The 24,034-nt window shown below is 39.9% G+C and overlaps 1 protein-coding gene across 7 annotated transcripts in view; it reads left to right on the top strand.

Moving 5' to 3' along the window:
- Positions 1-24,034, top strand: part of SPATA13 (spermatogenesis associated 13) — a 178,207-nt gene that overhangs the window by 19,675 nt on the left and 134,498 nt on the right. Inside the window, exons 4-6 of one of the 7 annotated variants that reach the window (XM_086881808.1) lie at positions 14,905-15,227; positions 19,141-19,231; positions 19,757-20,068. The exons of 4 other annotated variants lie outside the window; for them this stretch is intronic. In XM_086881808.1, the coding sequence (XP_086737934.1) occupies positions 19,991-20,068 (78 nt within the window). In that variant the 5' untranslated portion in view covers positions 14,905-15,227; positions 19,141-19,231; positions 19,757-19,990. Of the gene's footprint in view, positions 1-4,711; positions 5,246-14,904; positions 15,228-19,140; positions 19,232-19,756; positions 20,069-24,034 lie in introns of those variants that run through there. 2 more of the 7 variants (XM_086881810.1, XM_086881807.1) reach the window with 2 other exon arrangements.

Consider the following 24,034-nt stretch of genomic DNA (forward strand, 5'->3'; position numbering starts at 1 on the left):
TTTTTGCCAAGTACAAAATTTGGTGAAAGAGTGGACAGATTGTAGCTCAGTTATATTTTTGAATAACGTTGATTTAACGTGAAGCTCTGCTTGGTGCTTCACTTAAGCAGACTTTAAGGCAACATGGGTCTACCTCAGTTGAGTTACCCAGAGTACCCTGCTGGAGATAGGATGTGAAAGATTTTCTCTGACAGCATCCATGAGTGTCTCACCAGATAAGTCTTAAAAGGACCATCAGATAGGAAATACATTGTAGCACCCTGCCAGTGTGTTTTGCTAATTAAGAATAATGCATCATTTAGACACAAGGCTGGGACTGCTGATTTTAACACCCAAGACAATGTTTTGTTTGTACAGCTGGGGAATGACACAACATTACTGAAACTGGCAGGATAGAAGGTGTTCCTTGTAAATGCTCTCTGGCTGTTACACTTTAAGAGATGAGCCTAGAAGACAACAGTATCTATCTTAATACTGGACATTCTGAAGGGGAAAAGAAAACAACGAAAAACTCTTGAGCATCTCAAAGTCTGTTGATCAGAGACTTTGCAATGCATTTTTCCCTCTTGAAGGTGTTGTCCTTGAGCCTGACCACATGCACATTCCTGTTGCTCAAGCAAGGTTTTCATCAAATCCCTCCCTTTAAAGATGATCATTGGTTCAAAATCAGAACCACTGGCTCTGAAATGTGCCTTGCCAAATACTTCATTAGACATTTCTCTTAAACTTGCTGAGCCAGTAGCCCAGAATTGTGACTTCTGACACTTTGCATTCAATCATCTTTCTTCATTTTTCCTTAGTTACCATATGGAAGAAAATTTGCAGCAATATTGTGGTGGAATGGGAGGAAAGGAGAATTTCCTAGAAACTTTGTCTCTTTTATAACTGTAACAGAGAATATACTTGGCATGACATATTTCTTCAGTCATAACTTCAGTGTTTGTTTTACTCATGGCATAGCTTCTAGCTCTTGCTGATACATGTGATTTACTCAATGAATGGTGCATTGATCCTGCATTACTGTGAGTTGACTGTAACGAAGCGTTTTCTTTCAGACCACCAGAAGGAGCTATTGAATTCAAAAAGCCTTTCCTTCAAAGCAGGAAATCCTAGTATATCAGGGAACCCAGCAGAATAATAGAGCAGACACACAGTCTACCTTGGAAGTCAAGTCAAGGAGCAGATTCTCATTTAGGATCTGCATCTTTTTCTGATTCACTGAATTGTAGAATCAAAACTGATTTTATGGGGTTTAAGATCTTAAGAGATGGGAAATCTATTGAGACAGGCTTACCCACACATTTTTCCTCAGTGAGTGTGGAACCTGCAGCTTTCCACTAGGTCACAGCTTCGAGATGTTAGGCTAACAGACCTGCAAAACACTTGAGAACTAATAGGAATGTCCATAAGGATAAACTAAACCTGAAGTTAATCTTATCCATGCTGATTGGCAATCAAAACTCATTGACCATGTGTTAAGTGTTTTCTGAGGTGATATGAAGATATGTAATTATTTACTGTGTCTCATGATCAGATTCATAAAATGAGGCATGACATTTATAGCCTACCTTCTATGAGTTTGCCCTTTATATTTGACCAAAACCCCTTATACCAACAGGAAAAGTATTATTTTGCTTTGGCCTGTCTTCCATTTACACCTTTTTTTGCCCAATAGCAGCCTGAAAAATTGTGATGATTCTTTGAAGGTGCTGCATGTGAGTGTGTGTGAGTAGCTTTGAATGAGTGTTTAAATTCATGTTTAATTAATTCTTAATTAATAAAATAGCACTTGTCATTAAGCTTCAAACTTGAGGGTGCTATACAATTTGCTAAGTCAGTGTTTCCAGCATATTAAAAGAGTAGCTGTTGTAAACACGTGTATTATGCATGTCTTTGGATTGACACACAGTGAAAATGTATCTGAGGAATAATTTTTCTAAATATCTTCAGGCAGTAGTTCAGGCTGACTGATCTCAGCATTGGCTTTTCTTTATATTGACTTTCCTACTTTATAATGTGCTTGTTCTCATGACACTCTGCTAGTTCTCAAGCATAATTGTGGGCATGTATGTACAATAACTCAAATATTGCTTTAGGAAGCCTATAGTGCAAATGGTGACTAGACATGAAAAGAATATATATAATGAAGTAATGGGAGAGTAAGGAGCAGGGAGAAACTGAAGGATAGTGGTGTGAAAAGGAAGAAAAGGTTTATTGACTGGACATAAATATTTTGGAGTTTCATATGTTGGGCTTGTTCTGTGTTTTTTGTACCATGACAATTCCAGTGGCCTTTTTCAGAGGTGATGATCTTGGGCTAGATATTTTACTGTGCAAAGGTGGAAATTGAAGGTGGTTCCTGTTTGAGATTTAATCTGTGTGACTGAGATCTAGGAAAAGATGGTTGGAAAATTATTACAAAGAACAGGTACTATAAGCAATGGGTTATGTGTCAAAAACTCTTTATAAATTTATACTTTTGCTTTTTCTTTGTAACAACATCTCACAGAGATTTCTTCTTTCAAAAAACTGTCCAACATGCCCTGTGTTCTTTTTCTTGGGAAGTGGGAATTAGTTAGATGCAGCTATGGATCCGTAATGACGTTATACCCTGACTATTGACAATTTTCTGGAATTATGGGGCTGTTGCTTTGATTAAAATCAGAAAAAAACACCAATGTGTGCTCAGCATCACAGTGGGCACTAAGACCATATCAGCCAAAAAAACATGTCATCATGCTATGGATTTTCATCCCCAGAGCTCTCTGTCATTGTGGCACAAACTACCAGAGGACCTCAACCTTAGCCTGACTTTCTGCAACAACCATACCTCACAGGAAAACAGCATCATTAGCACACAGAAAACAGTTTCCAGTCTTGGAAACTCTATTTCTTTGTACAAAGAAAACTTTCTTCATTAGATTATCCATGGACCTACACCTTAAAGAAAAGAAAAATAGCTTTTACTAAATTAGAGCAAGAAGATAACTCATGTTGTTTTGCCTCTCCTACATCAACTGGTGTTTGAATAGTCCTAAAAGAACCTAAACAGACAAGTAAATGAAAGCAGACAGTAAGAAGTCAGTTGTGGAAAAAAACACCTTTCACTGTGCATGAGTCTCTTAAGAAATACATAGATATTTTACTATCAGTATATTATTTACAGGGAGATTAATCTTATTTTATCTAAATGAAAATAGCAAAGCTCCCTTACGGCCTAATCACAGGAAGCAGATTACTTCTGTCTGTCCAGTTAAACCCGGCTGAAGTCACAGCATATATTGTTCTGTCCTTTAAAAATGTATGCCTACGTATATCTTTAAGAAATTCTACTTTTCTGTCTTATTCAGGCTGAGGATAAATGGACACTGGCTGTTTGGTTTGTTGAACTTCTTGGAAAGGATCCTGGTACTGAGATTTGAGCTTTGGGGTTGCTTTGTTAGGACTTCAAATAATGGTTTTGTGATGTAGCTTCTGTACCCTCTAAACAGTGTGGACTTAATTTTTGCCAGTGCAGGCACACTAATGTACATACTAAAGTATGGAATCCAGCCATATGCTGTCATCTACAGGTTTGGAGCATTCCTTGGCTCTTGCATGGTGCTTGGCTTCTTCTGGCCACAAGACTTCGATTACTGGAATAAATTAATTTTTACCCAGTCAGATTGTCAATATACTTATAACTACCCTGGTGAGTCTAATCTGTCCAATGTCAGTGCAACTTTTGTATGAGTAGGTATCTGTTGGCAAGAATGACGGGTTTAAAGACTGGCCCCTTTCTAATATTGCAAAATTGTTACTCATGGGGCAGTTACTGACTAGTGGAAGGAAACATATTCAGGACATTTTAACATTTTGACAGCCTCCTCTTTCAGTGTGTCTAGAGGCACAGACCAGACTCACTGAGCAAGTAGGAGAAAGTCATTGCATCTTTGAACTCGGTCTGAACACTCAGTAGACATTCTCAATAATAATCTCAAGTCACATCAGTGCTCTGAAATGTCACTATGTACACTCCCTCCTTCAAGTAATCCTGAGAAAGAAGCTGTTTCAGAGGCAGTTTAAGGAAGTTGATCACACATGTGTTTCTCTATTGGCAGGGGAGAAAATTAGGTGGCTAATGAACTAGAGAAGTATTTTTGAAAATATAAATGTAGATAAGAGACAAGTTACCCAGACTAAGTCAGTTCTTTACATGCTGGTGCTATGATGTAATGGTGTCAGTGGGAGATGACTACATCTGCTGTGCCCATGAGGAACGTGTCTCCCTTGTGTAGCATCTTCCACATCCTGTAGCACAGTCTATGCATGCAGTCAAACACTGTTAATTGTGGCTATCATATATAGTTTCTCTTTTTTCTTTCTTCTTTTGAATTTTCCTTTCCATGAGGATAAATCTGTCCTGGGACATGGAAAAAGTACTCTGAAGCAGGCTGAGGATCCTGAGGTCATACCTTTTCTGTCCTGTCCTGTCCCCTCCCTTTCACCCTTTTGACCTAGTCTTCCGATTAGACCATCTGTGAATCTTGTTATCTAGCACTGTGCAGAACAGAGTGTGTGACTGATCTCCTGGCACAGCCAGTGTCTTGCCTTGGTGAGTTGTGTGGGATGAAAATAGCACAATACATGCCTTTTCTGTCTGAGACTTGTTTATCTGCACAACATCCAGGCCACTCTGGGAGAGCTCTCCTCTTGGTGATTGCAGGCAATCACAAACGAATCAAATCAAGGCAAAGTTAGAGAAATTCTCCTATACAAAGAGCTACTCTAAAACAAAGCTTCATTTTTGTGGTGCATTGTCCTGGCTCTGTGTGAGTCCTGTAAAGAGACAAAGGCGAGCAGGAAGGAAATCTCAGCTGCTTAGTAAATGCCCTAATTTGATTTATTTTCTGCTCCCTTCCCCCACTCAAACTGTTCTGCTAACCTGTTAGTCCCAACTCAGACAAGTAAGACCTGCTAATCTGATTAGTCCTGACACACAGGAGCAAGGCTGCTGGGAAAAGCTGGACCCTTACAGCTGTTTCAGGCTTCAGCTTCGATCATAACGTTATGGGGTAGCTGAATGTATAGTGCAGTGTGACAGAAGCCCGCAGCATGCACACAAGTGAGCAGTGTGACCGTCGCTGAAGATTTCTGCCCTGGGTCTGAGTCCACTGGAATATAAACCATGTTTCGTGTCACCTTCAATGTAGTGACAGAGAAAGTAACCTTCACCTTGGCAGCCGGCCCCTCCGCCACATGGAAGGTAAGCTCAGATATGCATAAAGTAAAAACGTTGATGGCACCATCAAATATGTTGCTAAACATTTTTCCCAACCTTGGGCCATATTTGAGATGTTTTAAGGGGAGCAATAATGCACAACTGGTTGGGATTAGACTAAGTGGATCTGGTTCTAGAGAACAACTTACTTGTTGCATTTGAAAGCTGTTCTCATTTAACTTTTAAAACAGCCAAATTCACAGGCATTCTCCTTACTCTGGTCTGGAAATGCCACTTAATTGTATTAACAGCAAATCTAGAGAGATATATAAACATAAGCTACCAATTTCTGTAAGGAAAGGACACTGAGGAGAGCTTTCTTTCAAGCTTCCTAGATAATTTAGGGGGTCCAAGGATTTGTGAAATGTGTACCATGGTATGATAAATTAGAGCACAATGCACCTCTGTAATAAGGAACTAAAAGAAAAATAACCCTTAGATGCATGATAATACTTGGGCTGGGGTTGTGATAAAATTTGGCAGAAGTCAGAAATGGTTTAAACATCAGCTCCTTCTCCCATCCATCAATTCAGTTCACATCTTCACTTCCTTGAGACAAATGTTCCCACCTTGTCTTGAAGAGACTGGTGTAGTCAGGATGAGATGGGAACAGGTTTGTTGCCTTTGCTTTCTCTTCTGTGAGTGTGTGCTTTCACTGGAATGCAGCTGAGACAACAGATACTATCTTCTGATGTTTTGCTTTAAAAGCTTCCTTCTATAATTTGTTACTTACAGAGCAGTTACTAACCTCACTTCTGTCTGTTCACCTTTCAGATGTGAGACAATAATGAATATCTAGGTACAGTGCCAGTGTAATTGATTTGGCTTTAGCTGTCCATGATTCATTATGTGGTGTAAGTAGTTGTCATATATCTTTGCTAAATCATTTGCTCTGTCTTGGGCCTGTCTTTTCTCCTGACTTGTGAGGTCGACACTCCCCAACAGTTATTATTAGAAGGTCTTTAAAGGGGCTGGTACAGTGTAGCCCCAGCCAGACCTGTGCTATATGTAGCACCATGCACTAAATAAAAACCTGTCAACCAGGACAAAGTGTATTCGGAATAAAATTCATATGAAATGAATTTAACCATGTCCTTTCTCTTTGGGGGAGGGTTTATGGTAATATTGCTCCAGTTTCCCTGTCTATTAGGAAAACTTTGTTTCCCAAATATGTATTTATCAGCTAGCAATGAAAAGATTATTTCAACACAACATAAAATAGCTTTACTTATGCTTGCTAATTGTGTGCTAAAGATTTTTCTTCCTTTATATCAGGACTTAGAATTCTCTGCCTTTAGATTGCAGGGCACTTTAAAGAGGGAATTAAAATGGAAAAGGATCTTGGATCTTACCTGGCTCATGGACTCTTGGAACAGGGATACAAATATAACCCATCTGTGCTTTGCATTTCAGTGATCATTTATGTTAGACATGAGTGCATTGTAGTAAATGCCCCTAGAAGAAACTGGCAAGTATGGAAATGTGCACCTAGGACACCTTTTTATTTCTCCAGCTCTTCTCTTATTTGAGTAATTTAAAGTATTTTATATCTGCAATATGCAAACATAAATAAACACTTAAAAGCTAAAAAACCCCCTGTAGTACCGTATCACTATGTAAAATTTAGTATATTTGTTGATGAACTAAATAAAAAATAGGTAAGAAAGTGGGCACAATTACATGAAAAAAAAACAAGATGGGATGCCAAGCTAGCAGAAGAGATAGCTTTGCAGTAGAGTTTACATAAGTAATTCAAAGTCATTTAGGGAAAGCTTTGTGGAGGGAGTAAGTATGTTTTATTGGTCAGCTATTACAGCTGGAAAAAATCAGACGTGGTTTCAGGTGCACAAGTCTTCCATTTTGACAGTAGGAGGCTAATGAAAGACTGTTTCCCCACAGCCTTACTTTGCTTATGTCCTTGTGTCAGCCAGAACAGCGCTGGTATTGCAAGTTAATTTAAATCCTTTAAAGTTGAAAGAGGTCACATCTCTTCTGGAGGAGGGAGGATGGAGATGTCTGCTTTCAGACTGCTAAGTCTTTTCCTTCAAGAGTAAATGATCTAGTCCACAGATAATGCTGACATGTTCTGCTTTTCCACATAGCACAGCATGACCAGTAGATGAGTCTTGCATGGTGTTGTGGGACAAAGATGCTGCAGCAGCTCTGTAGAAGGTGTCTTGGGGCTGAGAGGAACAGAGCAAGTTCTGATCCAAATTGTTACCTTTCTACCCTATGCTGTGCAGTGGCAGTGTTTGTTTCCCTTAGAAATTAATTACTGCTTGGAAATATTGGTGTAAATCATTTCACCCTGTTTAAATTATCTGTAAAATATTTATTTCTATGATATTGTAATGAAAAAAGGACAGTAGTCCTGCTTCAGACATTTCAGTCTGTGGAGCATAAACGCCACTGCTTTTTCAATGCATTGTTTTGAAAAACTGGTTTAATTAGAAGCGGGGGAGGGTGTGGACACAGGACAACTAGAGGGAAGTGACAGCTGAAAAGGGCTCAAGTTGGCAAGGGCAAAAGGCTCAGAGTTGAACATGGTTGTTCACACAGGCACCAGTGCCTGAAAGCCAAAGCAAAAAGAATCACTACTATAAACTGTGAGCATCTTTATTACAAACCCCGATGGAGGGGACTGGGCTTCTCTTTCTCACCTCTCTGTGTCAGTCTGCCTCCGCTCATTTCCCTGCTCCTTAGAGAACAGGCTGCTGGTACTTCTCCATCTGTTGACAGGTGTGTAGCTGGCCAGCAGAGCAAAGGGCTGAGTAATCTGAGATGTGTGTGGGTTACAAAAATCAGACTGCAGCCGGTATCAGCTTGGCCAGAATCCTTCTTCAAAGGGCTTTTCAGGTTTTGCTCACTTGAATTACTGTTGCATTTTCAATCAGTTGCTGCTAACATTTGGAGAGTCTTGTGTCATGCTTTTGTGTCCTATATCTGGCTTTAAGAGCAAGTAAAAAGATCATGCAGCTATTGATACACCTACGAGCTCCTACCACTCATTTCCTAACCCGTGAACAGACAACATGCTGCTTAGATTAATGCAATTCAAATTCACAGGCTACCAGCAGATTTAGTTACAGAGTGTATTTGCTCATGGAGGCTTAGCTATACTTGAGCCCTATTGATTTTCTCCTACTGCTACTGGTTTGGCTTTGTTGAATCCTGTCTGAACTGTATGGGAGAAAGCAGCAAAAACTGCTGGTTTATGGCTTTCTATTCAAGGCCAGGAAATTCACTTGATGGGGATCAACCTAACTCGGGGCTTTCTTGCCAAATGATGCTGCACTTTATCTCCCTGACATAGACAGATAAATGAGCTGGGGGCAGCTTTGCAGTCAGTTGGAGCCCGACCCGAACGTGCATTGTTGCCAACTTTGGAAAGCCGCACAATGGCCCTGTCTCCCTGGCAGTTACGGCCATTGGGGCAGGGACCTATTGCCTGGAAGGCTATTAAGAAATAATGATGTAAACCCCTCCCTAAGGATGTGGGAACAATGTTCAAATCTTACAAAGTGGGCAATATCTGTGATAAGGAAACCAGAAAAATCGGGGGCTTAGTGCTCATTTTCTCTCTGCAGCAAGTTGTACACAGTGCGTCAGCACGAAAAGGACTGGTGGGGAGGTAGGGTGGGAGGCGTGGGAAGTGTGCAGCAGCACACAGCTTTTCTGGCTCAGATTAACCTCCCCTGTTGCTGCTTTGGAAACCTCAGTTAGACTTGCATCGAGCTGCAGTTGTCTGCTCTGTTCAGCAAGAGTAAGTGCACATTACTGAACCGTCTGTTATTACTTCGTTGTCATAGTTCCTAAATATATACCCAGCATCAAAAACCACCACATTAAATACAGAACAAACAGAAACAGGCCGATCTATGGATTTAGTGCATGAAAACAAAGAACCAGACCAGGAGCAGAAGGACAGTAAGGTGGTGTCAAATGTCATCCTCATGGCACCTGATGGCACCTGAAAGAGCAGTGCAACAGGAGGACAGAATGAATGTGGCACATATTGTAATGGATTATTTGGGGTTGAATTCACTGTAAGGTCTTGCATTGGTCCAAGGAGCTGGTTTGCTTCTCAGGTCCTATTAAAGCTGTGGAGGAGCGAGAGATGAGGAGGCTCAGAACTTTTGGGGAAGAATTTCAGCTCCTTCTTTATTTGGGCCTTGTTTTCAGCTTATAGAACAGTACATTTCTCCTTGAACAGTAACCACTGTTTCTAACTGTCACATATAGAGCTGCTAAACACTTCCAAGTCTAACTTCCCTGAAAAAAAAAATAAATTCAGAAACCTACTGCTCTCAGTTTTAATTTTAAAAGATTTTTTTTGTTTTTACTTTCATTTTAAAGAGCATTCCAATATGTACATTAGATATCTGTATATCAGCTTCTGTGAACTTTGTTCAAGGTTCACAAGCATGTGTGACATGGCTCTTTATTTTCCCTGAAGACTCACATCTGTATATTTGTCACTTTTGGATGCACCTCAAAGGAGTTTAACAAAGTCCCTTCCCTCTATACAATATTCAGAGTCCTGTAACAATCTATCACCCCAAATAATTGTCTCAGTAAGGCTGAACACTACTTCACAGTAACACAACCACCTTTGGAATTATGATGCCTAATTTGGGAGCTACTGCCATAGAAGCAAGTACTTTTTGAAGTGGTGAGTTACTATTATTTCCAGCAACAGTCTCAGAGCTTTATTACCTTGAGCCATGATGATAAAGATTTTTCCTCTTTTCATTATAGTTCTGGGAATTCTATAGCTCCACATGTCTCCTCAAAGTTCTTGCTAGCATAGATTTGCACATCTTTAGAGTTCTTAAATCCCTTTCTCCCTCTATTTTACATTATTTATAGCACATCCTCCTTTGCTAGCTTTTGCTCCTGAACAAAAATATCAGTATTTCTTTAGCTCGCTCCCAAACCCTTACATGAATATTACTCAAATGGATCAGCAGGTTCTTGTTAAGGATTCGAGTAATGCATAAAATCAAGTCTGTGATGCTCCTTTGGTTGCCAGCTCTAGTTCACCAGCAGATGGTAGCAAACATCGCTTTCCCTGCGACCCTCGCCAGGGCTTCAGTGAATGAGAAAGGGCCGGGGTGCCTCTTCGGATTCATTTGTTTCCAGCTAGAAGAAATAAGCTGTAAACAAAGTAGTTGTGCAACTCGGAACAAGGAGGATAACCACGGAAACCATGGAAATATTGCTGCATTCGGGACACAAGAACTAAGCAGAAGTCAGAACAAATTCTCTGTAGTGACTTGCACTGAATGGCATGAGAAGCATTTTGGTATCACTGTTATTGTTCTTGTGGTGACAAAAAGGGACCATTATTTGCAATGGAGCAAATGAACAACATTCAGGGAGTCATGATAAAATTGAAACTGCTCTGGGTCAGCTCTGCCCGTGTATGCTGACCCTTTGTACTGAAGACATGGAAAGTCCTGGAAGACAACCGCCTTACTAAAGGCAGTTTCTAGTCATTTATTTGGTTTTATTCTGAGCTGTACCACTCTAGTTCTTTTATAATTGGTGTGGGCTGCTGATTACCACTTACTTTCATTCTCTTCTGGACACTTCTTATTCAAACGGCTTGTTATGGCAGCCACTTCTCAGCTTCTTTTTCCCAACAGCAGCTAGAATGACAACTGAAATGAGAGACATAGAAGGGAGAGAGGGACAGGATAAGGTACAAGGTGTTAAACTGTGGTGTAATTCCCATAAGGAAATGTCTCCTCACTTACAAGACCGTACAGCATAGATCTGGGCAAACTATTTGTGGCAAATCATTGGATATTTTTTGCCTATACTGTTTTCAATTGTACCACCTCTGCTTTCAACTACCTGATTTGATTTGATTTGATTTGATTTGATTTGATTTGAAATTCCTTGACTTCTTCATTCAAGCACTGTTTAATTTCATAAGCAGTTTCTGGGAAATATTTCCTCTGTGCTCATTTCTCCATCAATAAGTGTTTGATGGCAAAAATCCTAAGAGTTGCCTGACTGCATACTGAAATCAATGTCTATGTTTATTTACTTGAAATGGAAAAAAATCATTTAAATATAATTTGAAAGAAACCAATGGGTATAAAAAATATTCCTTCTCCAGTGCTTACCATATCCTGGGCCAAAAATCTTTTATTGGTTAAGCTTTTAGAATAGAAAGAGAAAGGAAGGAAGTCAGTTACTGTGTTGTGCTACTCCTTTCACAGGATGACTTGATCTGGAAAGATCACAGAACACAAATTGCTATATCTCTGTCACAGCTTATGCCCCATACCTGAGGATTTCAGCTGAAGCTGTCAGGATTCTTCTTTGGCCTTAAATCCTCCTATTTTCTTGCAACTATCAGATGTACCTGAATACTTCTGAGCCTTTGGCAGATATAACTGGCCTGAGTCCTTTTAGCTCCATTGGCAGGAGTCAGTGGTGTTATACTGTGCTGAACTGCACTTACAGGGTACAAAGTCCTCCCAGTACGATAACACTTGTCTCTCAGAGCTGTGCTCTAGGCAGAGATGATGATCAATCAGTTCAGGGACAATCCAAAATTTTGCTTTGGAGTTTCTTGCCCATATCCCTTGGCAAGGAGATATGCTGGGAAAGGCCTGAACATTAGTCGACCTCATAACCTAATTTGACAGAGGTAGAACTGGAAGAGGGCATGTGACAGTATTTTAAATGTCATGGTTTGGCAGTGTGGTAAATCTGCCTTCAGGGACCCTCATGTTTCATCAGAAATGCCATGGCCATCTGAAGCCAAGGTTTGATTTAACATAAACTCACTCAAAGCTCATTCAAATTTTTCAAAACCACTGATGGATTTATTTTGTACTGTCAGGTTTTAAGCCAAATCAGGTACAATCTGTCTGTTCATTTCCATTCTTATGCTTAGATCAAGGAACATCTGCCTCCCACAGCCATCATAAAGCCTCCATAGAAGGATGAAACCATTACAGAGCTTAAACTCTCTCTTGTGTAGTGCATTTAATCTGTCTGAACTGCAGTCACCTTCTAAACTCTGATCAAATCCATTTTATACTGTTGGTGGTACTTAGATACACCGTCATGGAACCACAGCCTAAATGCAGCCATACAGGAACCCAGTGTCAAAACTGTCAAGTCACATCTCTGCTTGACCACATTTGTGTTCCCAATACACATAAAGATGGACATGCACTATTTCAAATATTACACTCAAGATGTCTGTATTACTAGTTAACACCAACACTACTTTTAGTCATCCTTTACTGGCCTGATGATGTATTAGGAAAGGAGGTCTTGTAAGATAAATCTCGGTAAGAAAAAGGAGAGAAAGAACAAATGTGAACTGAAATTTGTCAGTGGAGATGATGACTAGAAACTCAGTAAATTTCAAGTGGGAATTGCAAGGTTCTTGTTGAACACAAAGAAGGGTTGCTCAGAGCTCCATGGAAACTGCAAAATATGATGGCACAGCACCAAAACAAAGAGGCATATGTATGGAGGAAGTTTGGGATTTGTCTAGTAGAAGTTTTGGATTCTGACCAAAAAGAATAAACTTTATGTGAAGCACTGATTTGATGAGAATACATTATGAAATGATAGAGTAGCTGTATGTTTTACCCATAGAATTCAGTTTCTGCTCCAGTGCAGATGTTTAGCTCTTGATAGTCATAGTAATGGTGGGGTATTATAACTCACTAAGCCACTTTGTGTCTTATTTAACAATATGTGAAGGCCTTCTCACTACTAATGTTACAAAATGAGCAGTTGCAAACTTAGGATAGCATGTAGAAATCTTCTTCCACAGCAGTGGTAATTCATTCCTCTTTATGGAGTATCCATTGTCTTAGTGCAATTAAAAGCATACTAAGTGCTTTACGAAATATAAAAAGACATGGTCCTGGCCTAAAGTGCTTTCTGCTTTAGTTCAGAATTGACAGAAGACATGCGAGAAATGAGTGAGATGATGCAGGGATGAGTGAGACCCTGAGTTCCTCTAAAGAGAGCACTCTGGTGTGATGTTTATACAATCTAAGCATTAAATTGTGTCCATCCCCCCCTCTCCTTTTTGAAGTTAGCATAACTTTTTTCAGAAGCAATTGTTGTATGACATTAACAGGAACTGAAGGAGTCTGGACTGATGACAGCTTCATTTTTTACTTTTGATAAGAGCTCTTGTGAGTCATATCACAACTTGGGGCATTAAGGAAATATGTATCAATTTATCTTAATATGCCATACTGTAAATCAGAGCGATCTACCTGCTGCTTTAGAAGAACTTCAGCAACCCCTGCAGCAGGGACAGGCACCTCCAAGTGCTTGGGGGTGAACACTTGAGAAAACACATATTGCACACATCCTTTAACTCCCAATATGGCCATAAAATGCAGTAGAGATATTTCCTGAGCTGTACTCTTTTCAAGTTCAAGTTTTGTATAAGGCCAGCAAATTCTAATCAGACTAGTAAAAACCCCACTGGTCTTTACAAAACTGGTCTCAGCAGCAAGAAATGGTGTCTTTTACTGCTGCATTGATGACAACAGCACTTCTGATAAAAAATATTTCCTGGCAACATCTCCTCTCTGAGAACCAGACAGAAAACGGCAGCTTGAAAATCCTTATTTACAGCTGGGGAAAAGTAGTCCTTTGCCTTAGTGAGCTTCTGGCAGTTACTGAGGTTCTGCAGTGCAATATTCATCTGCTTCCCAAGGAAACTGGCCAGATTATCCATGTGATTGTGGATCATACTGTGGTGGTTCCACTGCTGTTACTGATCCTGAGGTTAGGAAATACAGACCACTGCATGGATTTCCTCAGGTCTCACTATCATCACACCAAGACGGGAATGTGTCCTTCCTACTGGGCGTGGGGTCTCTCTGTGATCAGAGAGGAGGGGTGGGACAGTTTCCTTAGACAGGCACTTTGGGTTCAGGGACAGAGGTGACAGACAGGCACATCTAACTCTGGAAGAAACATGCCACTTGCATCCTTTTGTGCCCTTAAGCATCCCTCCCTCTGTCCTCTTTAATCAGGCAGTCTTGTCTGTCTGATTTAGATGTGATCAAATCAACATGCTAACACCTAACACTTTCCCAGGGAGGATTTCAGAGGATTGAATTGATGGTGGCATCAATATGGGTATTTGCTTAATATTCATGAAGAGAGATTTTTATCATACAGCAATCAGCTCTGTAAGGATTATGTTATATTATGTATGAATATGTTATATTGGATCACCCTGGTGGTAACTACATCTCCTTTTTCTCTGATTTACAGCACACAAGCTGAATGATGAGACTAACCAATACAGGTTAGTCCAACACATTTGTCAAAATGTTCCCAAAGTCCCATTGTTTAACTCCATATGGAATTTAATTAATTAGTGGCTCTGAACATCATCCAGCAGCACACTGGCCTCCTCTGGCCAGCCTCAGGCTTGGCTTGTCCCAGCTCTGCAGGCTCTGTCTATCACAACCATGTGGTAGAAAGGGATTGCAGGCAGTGCTGAACCTATACACAAATGAGGTGGAATTTTTAGCAAACATTCTTTGCTATAAATTCATTCTGCTTGTTTTCCTGATTTCCCAGCCTCAAGTTGGGATGTTTCACCTCTCTGTCATTATCTGTTGTCTCATTTCCAGGCTGAACTAAGGGGAGCTGTATACCTTCCACTAGAGCTATGCGGGTCCTGTAGCAGGGAGGAGTTCTGCTGGCCCGGCTCACATGACACATCTTTCAGTAAAATGGTTCTGGGAAGAAAAAAAGCTTGACAGAGGGAACTGGAGTGAGCAGGAAGTTTTTCATTTAAAATTGGAAAGTTGCTTGGTAAAATGAATGAACAGTGAGCTGTGCATAACTCAGGATATAGAGTATGTGGTGTGACAGACTTCTTGTGACCTCTTCTCTGTCTTGCCACCCTTTGGGCAATAATATCACAGTATCTGGAAGAACACTGTGACTCCAGGTAAGATCAAAGATAAGCTGAGAGGCTTTCGCCATTTAAACCTCTTTAGGGTTCTAATGCATTAACAGGAGATTTATGTGGCACAAAAGTTACATAAACTGTCCTTTACAGAAAAGTTCTCTTTCGTTTGAGTGCCAAAATTTTACTTCTCTCTGAAAGCAAAGGCATTGCATCAGCATTTAACACTACGGCTGCTACTTCCTTCTCCCAGGGCTCTGATTTGGAAGATCAGTAACATGTCTGTGTGTAGTCTGCAAGTTTGACTTTGTTAAAAAGTATTAAGGTATATAGTTTGATACTTTCTTTGGTTCAACATTAAACCAAGCATTTCTTCACTATTTAAAGCTGCCATTTTGACCTTCATCACTGTATTAGAAAGCAGCAGCCAGCTCAGCTGTTTGTAGGAATTGTTTGCCTTCTACGAACTCAGATTAGCTGTTCCAGTAACACACTATTATTGTACACTATTATAACCATTAACTAGTAACTCTTCAACACAATGAATCTCTGTATTCTGAAGAACCAAGCACTCAGTGGGTCCAGCGCCCATTACTCAAAGGATTTTGGACCAGGGTTTGTCCCTGAATTACAGAAAACATTAACCATCTGGAAACTAATCATACAATATTCTCTTTAGTTACCAAGTCCTTGAAATAGTCACTGATTTTTCATAAGCCATAAAAGGTCTTTAAAATTTTCTCAGTGTTTTTCAGGAAAATGGGTAAGTTGGCACTAATTAACTAAGTTTGCTTTAAAGGCTGAAGAGTCTCATTAAAGAAGATCCATAATGACCAACTGTCTAGGTTAGAAGACACAGTATTTTCACTTCTGGAGGAAGGCTAGGAAGGCCTGTGTTTGTGCTTAGCCTTCTCTTACTAGACAGAGTCCTTGCTGTTCCTAAACTATGGGACTGGCATATTCTGCAGGCCCCTCCATCATCTTTGTAGGGAGGCAGTGGGTCCCACCTAATCATATTTTGCCAGTGAAAGCAGTGTGATAGTTCAAGGCCTGGAGGGGCAATGATATGTGTACATCTGAGTCTTATCTAAACAAATATGCACTAGGCATACAGAGAATGGACCTTGATGCATGAGTGGGAAAGATTCCCAGATTCCAGATTAGTTATTGTCAAGTATCAGATTTATAAAGCAGAAGAATGGCATTTCTACCTGCAAGCAATGCACCATTCATTTGTCCAGAAACTGAAGGACTGGTTGTCTCAAATGATGGATAATCTCAGCTACTGTGCTTCTGAACCTAAAAATGTTACTAACGAACATTAGTCATGAGGATGACTAATGCTCTTGTTTGTGCCAATGTTTAGCCACTCTGAAAATATGTAGATTTAGTAAATGATCTCTGGACTTTAAGACTCTGCCCAGATCTACATCCAAAGCTTACCAGTAAAAGGGAATAATTTATGCCACTCTGAAGTAAAGAAATAACAGAGTGAAAGTTCTAAAGTAATATGACAAAAGCCTGGCTTTAGCCAGGGTACAGAAAAGTATTCAGCTGATTTTGAAAGCTGGTCTCCTCCTCTCAGTTGCACTGCAAGCACTGCAAGATAACTCTTGCCTTAAATGGAAGGGACCACTTATAATGCACCCAATCCATAATTTAGAATAATTCAAACATAAAGCATCATGTATAGTTCAGTAACATGACCAGAATCACTTGGAATTTCAACTGTAAAACTCAGAATCCAAATCTGCAGACTGAACTTTTCTGATGAACTAATTTTCCACAATTAGAGATCTCATTGCTGTCCTTGTGTTGTGAACAGTTCAGATTGTCCCACTCATTATGCTTTGTAGTTTTATCAGCAGAACAATTTACTGCAGCCTGTCCATGTGTAGTGAATGTATAATGAATTGTGGGAATTTTCTGTGAAAGCCTGACCTTTTCCAATGTTCATTTCAGAGTTTTCCAGTACTCCTGTTCTCATACATTTTAATGGCCTAGGCAGAAGGAAGTAATTTCAAATATTGCAAAAGAAATTTACTTAAAAGTCTATCTAGACACATGAAAACTCATCTTTACAAAGATATTATTTCCTTCTGCATAAAGTAACATAAATATTACACTAAAAGAAAACTTACGAGAATGTAACAGGCTACTCATTAGGTTTTAACCAAGGCAATTAGAGTTACTGCAAACACAAAAAGTGTTTAAAGTTGTCTGTTGTTCTGATATACACTGCACAGCATGTGGTCACCATTAATGTGGCTTTCAAAAAGCTCATAAGTGTGGCTCCATTTTCTCATATATCCTGAAAGACAGTTTTTATCTCAATAGTTGTATTAGTGAAATGCATTGGCAAAGTATTGTAAGTTGAAAACTTAATTCTGAAGATAGTTACCTTGGGAAGGGAATCCTCTGATATTAACTTATATTAAACTTATGGCTTCTGATGGGTGCAGGGGTGAATATCTCAGCTGGTGAAAGGATACTGTGCTCTGGTGAAAGGATACTGTGCTCTGGACATTTGTGATTTCATATGAAGCCTTATAAATGAAGGGAGAAGTGTTCCAGGCTTTGGATCACTCTTCTGAGATCTAATTCAGTATCAAGTCAAGCTGGATCCATTTCCTAAACAAAACCACCGGTATATGCAGATAACAAAGGAGTTTCTGTATTGTTTTAGGCAAGCAAAAAGGGAGAAATTTATTTCAGAAATCTTGAGATAATGTCTAATGTCCAAAGAATCAGATATGCAGATACATCCTCTTAAAATTATTATGACCACAGAACATTAAAATTATTGTGACCACAGTATTCCTTGATTTACTGACAGCATGGTCAGACAAGAAGCACAGACCCAGCCTCTTAAGTTACATAGTAACTGCAATGCAATTTAAAATCCTTTCCTCTGAAGCTGATTGTAGCATATATGTTTACAAGGCTTGGTAAGGGATTAGAAATTTATCTCTTGGCCATTCTCTTCTTCCAGATAAAAGGATGCCCAGGTTGGACCATTTGTGCTTCTAAATCTGACTGTCATGGGACATTTAGAAATCTGTGAAATCAGACCTCAATACAGAGCTAGTAATGGGACAGGAGATGTAGAAACTTACAGTGCCATCTGCACTGAAGACCTTTGTTTTTCATAATGTAGTTGTGTCAGTGCAACCTCTTGAGGTTAATAAATCATTCCCTGCTGCCGTTGTTACTCTACTAACCTACAAGAGCAGTTTTCAGCGTTAGAAGTCCTGTTTTGCCCCTAGGTAAAATCCATACATATGAGAGGTTTGATAGCACCACAAGTAGGCAAGAATGATGGTTTTGGTATACCCTGTTTTGATATAGGGCGCTGGGTCATCTCCTATCTTAAAACTTCCTGTTTTTAAAACATAAAATGTGTTTTAAACTTACAACAGTTTCCCATTCAATAGGGAAGAAGAAAGCAAAGGGAACTCACCTCATCTACTTACAGCATTACTTGATTTGAAGGCTAAACAAGCTATTGCTTGAATGCTACAACATTGCAATGAAATAAACCTATCAAATTGGGCAAGAGTTGTATGCTTGCATAGGCAGAGGGACAGATTCACTACTGCACTCACTTCTTGCTTCAAGTTGCAGACTGAATTGTGATGACCCACATTAGAAGTAGTATCAGGGGCAAAATCTTGTGGGCAAAAATGCTGACCTTTTTAGCATTTGGTGCATTATGACAAATCTATGCATAGGGATATTTTAATATTTACTTATCATTGTAGTGTTTTATGTTCACAAAATACGTTCATAATGGAGCTGCATTCTGTTAGATGTTATCTATGTAGATGTGAAGAGTTTCTGCCCTAAAGGATTTCTAAACCAATAATTTTAGTTCAGTTTAAATAGAAGTTATTTAGTAAGCAAAGCCTTTGGAAGTCTTCCTGCTTATAATCTGTAGTGACTTCTATATTTTCAGATGTCCTGCAAAAGGAACTTCCAGAGCTCAAACAAACTACTGACCAGCTTGCCTGATAGCTGCTCAATGTATTTATTTCCCAGTGACCAAGGTTTGTTTCACCTGGGGCTGGAAGTTTAGGAGCTTGGAAGGCTGGTCCCTGTGTTCCTGTTAGCAGAGCTCCATTAGATCACAAAGGGAACTCTTGTGGAAGCCAGACTGCATCATCATGTTTCACCCTTGCTATCCAAGCCAGCAGCAAATTCATTTAGTTTAGAGCCAAGAAAGATCTTGTCTATGGTAGGGAGTGGGAAATTGTTCTGTGAATAATTTTAAATGGTCTTAGTGTCAGGGATTTTTTTTCCTTTTAAATCCCATGGTCTTGGTTTCTAGGAAATTCCTTTTGCCTGGATGTGAAATCCTAAAGCGCCTTTTTCTGCAGTTTATTTTCAAGCAAACTATTTGAAAAATATATTTTTGAACAGATTTTATTATTGACTCCTGAAACTATTAAAATCAGTACCAACTGCTCATGAGTTGAATAGGTCTAGAATTTTATTTGTAAGGAATATACTGCTAGGAGTTTTTTCTTCTATGATCTTTAGAACTAACTGACACCTAAATTATTCAATTGCAGCATAGATTGTGTAGAAAAGTCTGGAGAACATTAGCAATGATCAAGGGACAGCTTACTTGACTTCCAATAAGGAGATATTTTGCTACCAGCTGTGTTCATAGTCTGCAAAAGTGCTTTGAGAACTTACTGAATATTACTTACCTTGGAATGACTTGGCATTATGTTTTATGAACTCCTGAAACAGACATTTCCTTTAACAAGACTTAGAGCCTATTACAGTAGAGGAACAATTCCATGAACTTACAACATGCATTCCCACCAAACTGGGAATGGCTCTGCTCCTGTCACAGAAATACAGTTTGGCATACAAAGGTAAGTCAGCTCTGCTTTCATTTGTCCTTAAAGCAGTGGACTGTGTGATATGTTAGTTCATTATTTGTGAAGTGGAACTATCACTGTAGGGTGGGTGATTTGGACTCAGTGGCATGGGAATTGCTGCAGCCCCATGGTGCAGCAGAATCCTTAAACACGTGACAGTGTTGTGTCTTTGGAATATTTCCCTACAGGAAATGTTTGGATGCTTTTTGTGAGTGGGTGCTCTGCAGGAGTTTTGTTTCAAATGTTACACCAAAGAATAAACACACATTTTATTTTTGAGGTATTGTAATGCTTCTGCATTTGTTCTTTAATAAAGCTAGAAAGTGTGGAGGAGACTGAAAATCAAACAGAATGAGTATATGAACCTTTCTCTTTTGCCACACTGTAGAAGTACCAGTTTCAAATCAAGTTACAGATGGTCCTTTAAGACAGATTAATTCAAAAGTGCTTTCTCAACCCTATTAAACTGTCATGTTCCCTGGAGTGGGGAAAGGCACAAATCAAATCACAGAGATCACAATGACCCTGGTCATCGTGTGGGAGTTGAAAACTCATCAGGGTTTGTGAATGACCTTTCGCTTTGTACCAGGCTGCATCGCACTTTCCAGTCAAACACCCATTTAATCCTTAATCTAGTGCAGGTGAAGTTGTTTACTCGGGCCGGGCTGCCCACGTGCGAGCCCTGAGTTGCCGGCAGGAGCGAGCTGTGGCCCGGGGGAGCCCCGGGCTGCGGGGAGCGGCAGCACCGCTGGAGGGCGGGCGGGGGAAGCGCTCTGCCCCGGCACGGCCAAGGCGCTGCCCCGCTTCTCCTCCTGCCTTCGGCCCCCGCTTACACCCGTGTGCCTCATGTGCGAAACCTGGGAAAACTCGTTTCAGAACCTCTGAAGCAGGCTGTTTGTATTTCTGACATTAACGGTATGAATTCTTCGTGAAGTTCCTCTCTTGTTTAGCATCTCAAAGAAGAGTAAATGAGTCAACGTTGAGTCACTGAAGCATTCCTGGGATTATGCTTCTTAGACATTAGAAAATGTCAGAACAATAACAACATTTCCCCTCATGCTTTTGGAAGAATATGAAATATGAATCCCATTAGTTTAAATAATTCTGATATTGGAAAATTGTACTGGTCACAGGTTTTTTTTTTTCCTTGATGCCACATGTTGTAGTCAAGTTGAAACAATAGGAAGACAGAAGGGAAAAAGTAGCATGGTGTCCTGTGAACACCAGCGGTATCATTATCTTCTCTTTGTTTTCAGAAATAACCTAGTGAAAGGCTCTTTCAAAAGCTAAATGCCCTTGTTGAATCCTTTCTCTGAATCTATTTACCAGCACAAAAGGCTTCAGCCTAAGAATCAACACAAAACACTGAAGAACAAGGACAAACGGAACACATGTTCTGCCGATCTTCTGCTATAATGCAGCACAACTTTTAATTTGTGCATAACCAGGAGATGAGGTTTTCTGTGTTTATAAAGGTCAGGATTTTGGTATTCTCTGAAGTCCTGAAAATCTGTTTCTGATCCCTTCATTTAGCACATATGTGATAAATCTGTATAATTCACTTTAGAAGTAACAGTACATTTTAAAAGTGTTCTGTAATTATTTAGCTTATCAGTAAATCAACTGAGTGACATCTCTACTTCTCTTTGCAATATTTTTCCCTGCAGTTAAAGGACTTTATTTATTTTATGTGACTTCCCTTCAGAGTTTGTACTTCAGTTGCTTTTAGACAACCTCTTAAGGCAACAGTAATCTGAGCCTTATATTTTCCATCAAACTTCTGACTACATTTGAAAAAACTAACTTCTACTATTGCTGACAGTAGGATCCATGTGCATTTTTCAGTTGGATATATTAACAGTCCCTGTAGAGGTGATGTTTCAAAGCCAGAGTAACTACACTGTCTTCATTACTTGTTCTTCTTTCACCCTAATCCAGAGCGATGGTGAACAGATGCAACATGCTTCTTTTGATCAGTGATTTCCTGTCCTCAAAGGACCTTGTGAAATTGCCTCTCCTTCCCATTTCCAGATGGTCATTTAGAGGTTCAGTTGAATTAGATTTTGAAAACATTAAACATTATCTCATTCCATTCCCTGTGATTATGTTTTTATTACTTTTATGAGAAGTGCTTGCTGAACACACTGATCTGAACACAGACGGTTTTTGCCTGGGACTTGGATGGCACCACATCCAAGTTGTCCAGGAAATCTACCTGATAATTTTGCAGACAAATTAGTCATGAATGGTCTAGAAATGTAGAATTTATGAGATTATCTTTTTGTTTAGGGCAACTTTATCTTACTTTATCTCTCAGGGTTTTCAATCCTTCCTGTCACGAACTAGTGGATACCTGTGTACTTAAGCTTTGGTGTTGTCTTATTAGCAGTAGCTTTAAGACATGCATTTTGGTGGTCCAATGGTTTGTTTTGCACACTGACTTGGAGAAAATGCCAGCAGCAACACTTAATAAAATTTTCATTGGTAAGAGCTTCACCAGCTATCAGTTTTCTATTTCTTGTCCACACAGTTTCCATCGAAAGTTTGAGATGTGGATCACAGGAATTGTCTTTGACAAGCCTCCTATTAACATTTCTCAAATGTGGAGAAGTACAGAGGTTCCTGTTTCTCAAAATATTTCCATAGATCAAGTTCTGATTAAAAATGTATGTATCCTATTATGTGCATGAGCTGTCTCCCCTGAGATGTGAAACTTGTGACCTACTTTTGAAACAGTACTAGTGCAGTTTCCCAAGTTCTGCTGGACTCTCTTTCTCAGTATCTGCACCAATTTCCTGCACTATGCTGGAGTCTGCTTTGGATGTGACCTGCTGCCCAGAGTACCTCTTGCTGTCATCCATCTTTATGTTGGCAAGCTTCCATTTTATGCCAACACTCCTGGAAGAACAACTGAAGAATGACACTGAATCATGTCAAGTCACCACAATTCTTTCTCAGTTAAAGAGACTTATTTTGATAACCTGGAGCTCTGGACTCCATGAAGCATCTGGATTGCTGGGCCTTTGTTCCTCGGCCTTTGGTAGCTGGATGATTTCATGCATCACATGCAGAGTTGAGTTCATTTATCTTATTCTTCCATATGTTCAGGGTTTGAATTGCCCTGTGCTACTTTTCACTCCCATTAAAATCTCTCAGTTATTTTATCATCTATTGCTAGAATATCAGAGGAAATTAATATTTTATCAGAGTAAACTGATAAATCTGAGATAAACTATCTGAGTAGTTCTGGACACAGTGTGGTGCTGGCTTCTCCTGCCCTAGTTATATAACAATGTGCATTCTAAAATAGGTGTCTCCCTTCCACTAAAAGGGTGGAGTCTGCTTGCTTACCTGCCTGCCTCAATGCTCAAGTGATTGGATAGCTATTTCTGTAGGTGCAAATGAACCATATCAGCAGTACAGAAGAGTGGCAATGGGACAAGAGGAAGCCTGTGGAGAGTTTAATGGGATACAGGGAGACTGGGGAGAAAGGAGACATGAGGAGCTAGGGAAGGGCCCATGGATGAGTAAGCAGAGAGCCACAGGTGTTATGTGAGAGTATAATTGAAGAGAAGGACGAGGAGGTAATCTGAAATGGAGAAGTTTTTTTGGTGAAAGAAGGTGGCCAGAAGTAGGTGCAAAGCATTACAAGATGTGAGGGAAAGGAACGGTCCCTAGAAGATGATGAAGTACAGGGAACAATGTAGCACATTGGGAAGAAGGATCTCATCTGTTTCTGTCCTCTCCCTGGACAGGAGATGGTACTGGAGGCCCTGTTCCCTTCGCCAGCTAGAGGAAGAAGAGTGGCCTTGTACATGTGTATGTGTAGACTTTAGTCTTGGTCAAGATATCTTACTGTGGGGAAGTAGGAGGGGGACATTTGATTTTAAACGTTTACTGTAAAAACCTGGTGTGATACGATGATTTTATGTTGATCAGAAATTGATAGCCACAGTCTGG

This window comes from Cyanistes caeruleus, chromosome 3 (genome assembly GCF_971803275.1).
Source record: "Cyanistes caeruleus chromosome 3, bCyaCae1.hap1.1, whole genome shotgun sequence".
NCBI classification, from domain to species: Eukaryota; Metazoa; Chordata; class Aves; order Passeriformes; family Paridae; genus Cyanistes; species Cyanistes caeruleus.